We start from the raw sequence: 9351 nt of genomic DNA on the forward strand, positions 1-9351 counted from the left end.
CTTATGTACGGTCGTAGAGGACAGACGCAGCCCAACAGTTAAGCAAGCTAGCGCAGCGTATGACATTAGATAAATTACACACACCTGAATTCACCCTGCAACGAGTGCACTCTCTCGATCCATCTATGCAACTGCGGATGTTATTTGGGCTTCCGCGAAGTGAGAAAACAATGCTGTGCCGCTTACGCTTGGGCGTCGCATTCACGAATGTATATACGTGTTTCACTGGAACGGTTCATGGGGCTGAGTACATTGTCTGACGCTTCGAGATGGCTATAGTACACGTACTGTGCTACTGCCCATCTTTTTTTTAAATATGAAAGACATGACCTTTACACAGCTCCAAATCGGTTAGATAGAAAACCGTCCACCTTAAACAAGATCGTGGGACCATGGCCCCGCATATCGGGCAAAAAGACACAAAAGCGCTGCTGCGATTTCTAAAAGCTACCGGACTTAGTAACCGTCAGTGATATAGAGCAGAAAACTGTTACCAATTCAGCGATATCCACAGTCGACTTTCTCTTTTTCTCTTAATATTTCCCTCCCTTTTCCCTTCCCCTAGTGTAGGGTAGCCAACCGGGCTCAGTCCTGGTCAGCCTCCCTGCCTTTATCATTTTCTCTCTCTGACTCTCTATGTGCCCTACATCTGGCCCTGGGAGTGTTACCACCGGAGGCCAAGTTGGCGAATGATTTATGCGTTCCTTGGATTGATTGTCTGTTGGCTCCATACGGCTGTGACGCAGACAAAGGGACACATTACACGTGTTCGCCTGTGATACGCGGAGTGTATGTATCAACTCTGTTTTTCTCTTTGTCAACGTCCCGCTGCTACAATTTAAAAATCGGTGCCTATCGCTCCATTCACCATTCTTATTAGAAGACCGCGCCACCGGAGCTCAGCAGAGCTTCCACAAAATGCATGTGAGGCGGGTCAATCATAGCCGGTAGGGGTTCTATCTTGGATTATGCATAAAACCTGATAGTCTTAGAATTAATGAGCACAAGAATGTGGCCTGCGCGGCCGCCTTGAGTTCAATACAGTGCCTGGCAGGAAATTATGAACAGAAGCTGAGGAGCATTACATGCCAAAACTACGATCTGATAGGAAGCACGCCTTAGTGGGGGACTCCGTAATTATTTGGAGGACATGTTCTTTGTCCTTTTTAACGCGTACCTAAATCCAATTACAGGAGCGGTTTTGCATTTCGCCCCATCTGGATTGGGCCTCCGCGACTCGGCGCAGACCCGCTACCTAGAGCGTAGCAACGTAATCCCTCAGCGACTGTGCTACCGCGGTTGTGCACATACTGTAGCATGCACATTTTCTGAAACAGTTATCTTACACTTTACCTATCGACTAACGAATCAACTGCTATGCGTGTGTGTGCAAAGTGGGGCTTTTTTCATTTTTTTTTAAATATTCGCGGCCTCTTTTTTTTTTCTTATGCCATCTCACCCGAATATATGCTTTGAAGTTAGTCCCCTTATTGCTTTAATGCCGCGGTAGTTATGTATTCAGGTATTTGTGGCATCAAGCATATACATTTAGTGACGTCCTAGCATTTATAACCTTTGAGCTATCGATCTAGCCCTTCTGCTTCCTATACGCGAGTTCTCAACCCAAAATAGCGACTTCACAATACTTCAAGCTGCTGCCCACTATTTTGAAATCGACGCCACGCTAGTTAAAGCCATCGCGAAGCACAAGAGTGTGCGTGCCGTGTCGAATTTGGAAAACGTCATGACAACGCTCCGCGACGGCGCTGGGAGAGCGACTCCGCTGCGCCGGTTGGTCGAGCGGAGCTCGCCAACGAGCATAACTATAACGCGCACCCACCGCGATATACAACGCAGAGCGAAACATGCGCGTCGCTGGCGCGAAGCGCGTTCACGCGTGCGAGGCTCGCCTCCGCACCACCGTTCGCTTCTCCACTTCGCACCGCGAGAACCAGGTCGGCCGGGCCGAATACTCGTCTCACCTTGTGGATGTCGACGAGGACGACGCGGGCGCCTAGCCGGGCGAAGCGGAGCGCCAGTTCGCGGCCAACGCCATGGCCGGATCCCGTAATCAAGACGACCTTGCCGGCAACCGACTTGGGGGGCGGCGGCGCTGCCCAGTGGACCGCCTCGCGCAGCGCGATCCACAGGCACTGCACGTTGAGGAGCACGAACTCGAGGAGCACGAGAAAGAAATCGGCAAGCGTCATGGCGTTGGCTCGCCTCGCAAGGCCCGCGTCGTCTGCTTCGGGTGCACACCAGCAGACGCTCGGCCACCCCTTCGGAACCCGCTATTCTACCGAGGTGCCGCACGCGAAGTATCGTCTGCTACCCGCTGCAGTCGACTCGCTGGGTGTCTTTGACGGAGGCTGCAGCTGGACTCTCCGCTATGCGGGTGACGGCGATGTTTTGCGAGCGAAGCGCCGGACGCATCTCGAACCGGGAAGCCATGTCGTACGCGGTGCGGTTCCCTCTTCGCCGCCGCCCGCTGACCTCCTCGCAGCGCTGCCTCTGCGGGGAAGAGGAGAAGAGTTCGCAGAGGGAGAATCGGGGTCATGACGTCACGTTACGAGCCAACGCCAAGCTGCCAGGAAGTGACGTATCTGCGAGGAGAACACACGCTCGAGGCGCGCAATTTTTCTCTTTCCATTTGTGATACAAGTCTCTCTCGCATGCTGCCCGCAGTTCGTCCGCTACCAAAAGCGGTCTGACGGCGCGCGCAAGATCAGCGCCTTCAGCAACGGGAAAAGAATCGCTGAGCACGTAGTCCGTTTTCGCTTCGCTTTCGATGCGATGCTTCGGCAGGGGTCCACGAACGGGAAGGAGCTGCCCAGATGGTGCAATTTCGCGGGTGGGGAGGGGGGCTCGCGGGTCGGCAAAACGTTCTCCGCGTTTTCTCCAGAGTCGTCGCGCAGTGGTCGGGCTCGCTGCGGACTCGACGAACGTTTAAGTTTAGAAATGAGGAAACACCCAGCACGGGCCCGGCCTCACTGGCTGATAAATGCCGTTCTTGACCTTGTCGGCTATGTGTGGGCGCAGTTGAAAGGAGCCTGCACTCAACGACGCGAAACGCGGCATGGCCGCAGCGATGCGTCCTCCTGATATTTCTTTTTTTCCCCCTTTGTGCTTCGTTAGTCATTGTGGTGCCTTCACTTCATCCTCTTTCGTGTTCTCGACTGATACACATTTCCAGGCTGTGTACGCTATAATTAAATAAAATATTTCTGTTTCATAGGAATGTTTCCCGGTTCCTTCCGTGAGGTTACCATGCTGTGCAGTCGCTTCCAACGAAAGTAAGCAAGTTGGCGCTTGTATGACTATTTCTAAGTCCAAATAACTGTTAAGCACAGTGACCGGCAAGAAAATTTTGGCAGTTTCGGACAAATGCAAAGCATTCCAAGCAATACCAAGGTGTAGCGTTCTCACAAAGCGTTCGAACAATACTCGGAGGCGACAAGGCGCCAAGCGGCACGCCAGGAAACTGCTCATGCCCAGCAGGAACAGCGCCCTGTCAGATACCAGCCATGCCACAGCACAGAAGCAAACAGGATCACTTGGCTTCGCACTACGACAGTGCACGAAATGACACCGATCGAACAGCGTCGAGGTTTGATAGTGCTGACTGAATGGAATTACGTAGATGTAGCTCGACATTTTGGCTCATTCTGCTCCGACCAGTATATGCAACACACTTTGGTATGCACAGAGCTCACGTCAGTGCAGCTGAAGCCAGCACGCTACCGTGGCTCTGGCAAAGCCTATGGAGCAGGTCGTGACGAAGGTTATGGTTGAAGGTGAAAAAGCAAGAGACATATATTTATGGAAATGCAGAGAGAGAGAGAGCAATAAATCGAGAGGAAGAAGAGAGGTTAGCCACAGCACCATATGCAGTTTAAGACCATGCGCTAGGGGAAGGGAAAAGGGACGATACGTGATGAAGAGAAAGAATGAGCATACAAAAAAAAATTTGGGAGAGCCTAAAACATGAGCGAAGTCAGAACACGCTGAAGTGTTTATTCTCGTTCACCCAGGCAGTTGTCCGAAGGGAGCGCACGACCTTCTGTACTGTAATCGGAGAGGCCACTATTGGATTTTATATGCGCGAAATAACAATAGCTTATGGAGGATTCCTCTTCTACTCAAGGGGTGGCACCGCTGTCTGTACTCAGTGAATGCAGCACGTACATCGCATTTGGAGAACGTGGTTGCTTAAAAGCACACAGAGGACGCCCAACATTGTCTTTAGCATGGATATGACTTGTCGATCTGCAATTGGTACCTGATCAGCAAGTGTTGTGCATGTCAATGAAGAGGCAACACACTGAGACTATTTGTCATCTGCGAGTACTACAGAGCAGGCCATATTCCTGAACAGTTAGCCTTCTCGGCTTTGGTCTCTGACGTGCCCTCAACGTTGGCCGTATACCACCTTGTTCTTGCCTGATGATTCAACGAGCAATCTGCATGTCGTTAATAGGAAAGTTCTATAATTATTCACGAATGTCCTCGCTCCGAATCAGATTAGTGTTTCAGTTTCCGTTTGTTAATATTTAAATACAATGCAGTGGAAAGATACAATATACAGATGTGGAACTAAACACCAGAATAAACGTTCTGGTTATTGATGTTATCAAAAGGAGTGCGCTGGGCACACTGTGCAATACAACGCATCTCGGCACCATCCAAGTACGGTGTCGTATACGTGAAGACAGTGTCACCACAGCCGGCGCCATCTATTTTAGTGACATGGATATACGAAATGCTGAGCTCCCAGTACACATAAAGCCTGCTATCGGAGGTGTTGACATGACACAAATAGGCCGCCTGGGTACGGGCTTCTTGTCAGGGTTACAATTAAGGGTGGCTCCATCCCAGCATTTGTCAAGGTTGGCGACTTCCAGCACGCAGTTTTCCTATTTATTCAAAAACAACTTCACTGCCGCAAGTGCCTAAAACCTGGACACGTGAAGGATCGTAACTGTAGAGGCTCGTTGGTGTGTTCCCGGGCAGCGGAGAACAATCTTCAGGTGATCTGACTGCCTGCCAGAGCTCTCGAAAAAAAGTGTGTCCCCTACTTAAGAACCAACTCTCCAATACGCAGAAAGATGGTCAGGGAAAATCCGACGTATAGACAAGCCCCTGCAACTGTCCTGCATAGCCGACGTCACCATCCACAATCTTGCATGTAGAATATACGGACTTCTTCGTGGGCTTTGATCCAAATAAAAGTTATGTCCCTCCTAGAGGGTTTTTGAGTAGAATTTAGAGGGCTTCTTGCGAGATTCTCCCTTTGCTAAAATCTCGGACAGCTAATTTGCTATCGCATAATATGACTCCCGCTTTTGTACCCGCACAAGCGAGCACTGCTACAACCTCCTCGGCTGTATAGGCGTCCCTCGTGTACGTGGAGCACGCTATCTTAACGCACCTGTCGCCATCAACCACCGTCGATACCGCTGCCCCCTCTCTGCCGCAAGTGGCATCCACGTACGCTACTTTATGCGCCGGTGTTTTTTAAAGTTTATTTACCAGAGCCTTAGCCCTGTGAGCTCTCCTCTCTTTGTTGTAGATAGGACGCATATTTTTAGATCGGGGTGGGGGGGGGGGGGGGGCTATTTGCAAACGCTTGCGCATGTCCAACGGAATGTCCTTCTTGCCAGTCGGGGCACCCCTGTCGCATTGGATTCCTACACATTACATGATTTTTCTCCCTGTTATGGACTGGCCTAATCTTTCTAACTGAGATACCCGTACTGCCTAAGTGAGCGCAACTAGCGTGTTCTGAACTCCCATTTTGAGAAGGAGGTCTGTTGAGGTAGAGCCTGGGAGCCTCAGGGCTCTCTTAACTCTCTTCCTAATGATCGCATATATTTCTTTTTTTTTCTTGTTCAAACACAAGATACGGTGTGGCATACGCTATTCATCTAGTAATAAAGGCTTGTATGAGTCTGAGAAGGCTGTTCTCCTTGGGGACCCAGCCTTTGAGTGCAACTCTTCTAGTGATCGCACTGACCTGCGCTGCGTGTCATTCTAAGTTGTTGATTGTCGCATGTATATCCATTTCTCTGGATATAAATGCCGAGGATTCTAATTTCCTCCTCCTTGGGAACCTGAGTTCCGTTTACGAAAACGTTGATAGGAATGCTGACCCAGCGCGTCCCCTTTGATGTATTGGTTCAGTGATTAATAGCTCCGATTTCTGTGGCGAGCATGCCAAGCTTCTGCTGTCCGCATACTCTCCCAGGATATTCTCCGCTATCTGTAGTTTAAGTTTGATTTTGATTGCCGCTGTTAGCCCAGATGTTGATATCGTCCGCGTATATGCTAAATTTTATCTACTTAATTTTACTGAGTTCCGCCAGGAGACCCCTCATCGCTATGTTGAAATAGGAAAGGTGATAGCCTGACCCTTGCGGGGTCCCCTTGCTCACAAGTCTTATGGGAGGGGACTTTACATCCAGAAATTTTATATTCGCCTACCTCTGTGACAGAAAGTCTATGATGTATGCATATGCCCTATGTCCCACACCTTCCTCTTCGAGGCCTGCCAAGATAGCCTTGTGGCTAACGTTCTCAAATGCCTTGGTGAGGTCGAGACCTAGGATCTCCCTGGTGTCAGTTGCGTCGCATCGGTCTAGGAGACCAGGCTGAAGTATGAGCATGACATCTTGTCTACTGAGCCCTGGCCTGAATCCAACCATTTCTTGCGGCCAGAGATTGTTCTCCTCCATGTACATTGTAAGCCTCGTTTGAACAACATGCTCCATCAATTTCCTCACACATGAGGTGAGGGAGATTGGTCCCATGTTGTTTAAGCGGGGTACATTGCGTGCCCTTGGAATAAAGACTACGTCGCCTGTTTCCATGTCTTTGGGAGTTCCACTTTCTCCCACACCTGGTTCATTTATTTGGATAGTGCGATGATGGACTCATCATCTAGATTCCTGAGAGCTGTGTTCGTTATTCCGTCCGAACCGGGGGCGGATCTTTTTTTGAGGTTATTAGGCTCTGCTCTAACCTCTGTCGTGGTGATGGAGGCATCGATACCTCATTTGGGAGGTCCCTCGTAGTCCTTAAACACCTCGTTCTCTGCTTTTCCAAGATATGTCTCTTGGCCCTCGCTAATGAGCCCGTCATCTGTGCCTACGAAGTCGTGCCTCGCTCTCACTTGGTTTGTACTAGCTTGCATTTTTTTGTTTACTTGGGTCGACGAGATGTCTGAGAAGGCTCCAGGTTTTGGAGACACTCATATTGCCTTCCATCTAATCGTACTTGGTGTGCCAATTCTGCTCGTTGAGCTTAATCGCATATGTTTCAATTTCTTTGTTCAGTCTGGCTCGTTTGCGCCTGATATTCCTGTTCCATCTTTGTGCCTTGAATATTTTTTCCAAGTTACACTTTCTGCTCCACATGTTAAGCAGTTTGCTCTCAAGCGCTGGGGGTTAGTCCTCATCCTCTACTGTTGTAGTCGCTTGCCTTATGTGTGTTTTAAGGAGGTGTGTCCACTCGTCGATATTGTAGATATTATCCGGCAGTGAGGCCTCTTTCCTTATCTCTCTGAATTTATCACGCTCCATTAATTTCGGCTCTTTGATGAGGCGAGTTTTCACGCCTTTTTCTAGCGTGAGCGAAATAATAAAGTGGTCGCTGCCCAGATTTTGTCCTGTGCATCTCCATCTTACTGTTCCCGCTAGGTTGACGAGCTTCAGTCAGAAGTCGAAAAACTGGCTTTGAAAGTAGGCGACTTGGAGAATAGGAGTAGAAGAGAGAACTCGATTGTATAAGGCATAAAGGAATCGACCGAAGAAAATTGGCAATCCCTCGAACAAGTCGTGACTAAAAACATTCTGACTGACACTCCAAAGGTTCCAAACGTAGCTATCGAGCGTATTCACAGAATTGGCTGCCCAGCCGAGGGCAGATGCCGACCCGTCATATTCACACTTATGGATGGCAGAGATAAGGCCAATATTTTGAAGAATTGTAACAAACTGAGAGGCACAGCCTATAGCATATCGGAAGATTTCTCCCCGCGGGTACAATCAATCCGAAAGAAGCTCTGGGCTGCTGCTGCTGAACACAGGAAGAAAGGTGCCAAGTTCGCGCTGTCATTCGACAAAATCAAAATTAATGGTAAACTGTTCCAATGGGACGACACTCAAGATAAAATAGTCCCGCTAGCTTCACAATGACGGCCTGTCTGTAACTTCGGAAAAAAGAGTCCGCTTAAGAGCCGCAATTTACAATAGAGACACAGTTTAAAGCGAGTTCTCTGTTCTGAACATTAATGCCCGCAGCATCCGGAATAAAACAGAAGACTTCGAAGGTCTTCTTTTAACGTACGAGCCTGATGTTGCAGTGCTCACCGAAACGTGGCTCCATGATAACATATCCTATAAGGATGTGATACCTCATTCGATATGTCCTGTGATATCTTAGTGATATCTTAGTTGAAATCAAGAAAAAGAAATGGGCATGCGCAGGACACGTAATGAGAAGGGAAGATAACCGATGGTGATTAAGAGTTACGGAAGGGATTCCAAGGGAAGGAAAGCGTAGCAGAGGGCGGCAGAAAGTTAGGTGGGCGGATGAGATTAAGAAGTTCGCAGCGACAACATGACCACAACTAGTACATGACCGGGGTTGTTGGAGAAGTATGGGAGAGGCCTTTGCCCTGCAGTGGGCGTAACCAGGCTGATGATGATGATGACTTCATTCGCACGAAATTATCCGCCATGACCGCAGTTCTAGAGGGCGTGGGGTAGCCATTGTGATAAAGAAAGGAACAGATTACACGCTTGTACCACACCATACTAGCATAGAAATGGTCTGGATCCGGCTTCATATCTGCAAACACAGCATCTTTATTGGCGCCGTTTACAGGCCGCTAAATTCAGATCTAGGTATGCTCGAGACGCTGTATGACTTTTTGAATGAGCACAAAAAGCGATATTCACATGTCATTTTGTATGGTGATTTTAACTTGCCAAAAATCAACTGGGAATCCTTGAGCGTATCATCTTCATGCCGGCATTCTGATTTGCTACTCGATATTGCCTTTTCATTTAATTTGAAGCAGGTTGTGGCTGAACCATCGCGAGTTACTGGTACCACGGGCTCACTTCTAGACCTTGTATTTGTGTCTGATGCTATTGAAAGGCTGGGTTTTACGGTTAATATTATGCCTGGTATATCCGACCAGGATATAGTGCTTTTCAAAACCAATATGGCACGACCAATCACACACCAATCAACAAAACAATTTTACGATTTCAGTAACGCTGAAGACGAGAGTATTTTAGACCGTCTTGAACAAGAATACGACAATTTTTTGCAAGGTACAGTGAAGGC

At 48.7% G+C, this 9351-nt stretch overlaps 1 protein-coding gene across 1 annotated transcript in view; it reads right to left on the minus strand.

Moving 5' to 3' along the window:
• Positions 1-3181, minus strand: part of LOC126519087 (17-beta-hydroxysteroid dehydrogenase 13-like) — a 64310-nt gene extending 61129 nt beyond the window's left edge. The window contains exon 1 of the mRNA XM_050168701.3: positions 1983-3181. Within this exon, the coding sequence (XP_050024658.1) occupies positions 1983-2210 (228 nt within the window). The 5' untranslated portion in view covers positions 2211-3181. The remainder of the gene's footprint in view (positions 1-1982) is intronic.
• Positions 3182-9351: the final 6170 nt, after the last annotated feature.

This window comes from Dermacentor andersoni, chromosome 10 (assembly GCF_023375885.2).
Source record: "Dermacentor andersoni chromosome 10, qqDerAnde1_hic_scaffold, whole genome shotgun sequence".
In the NCBI taxonomy this organism is placed as follows: Eukaryota; Metazoa; Arthropoda; class Arachnida; order Ixodida; family Ixodidae; genus Dermacentor; species Dermacentor andersoni.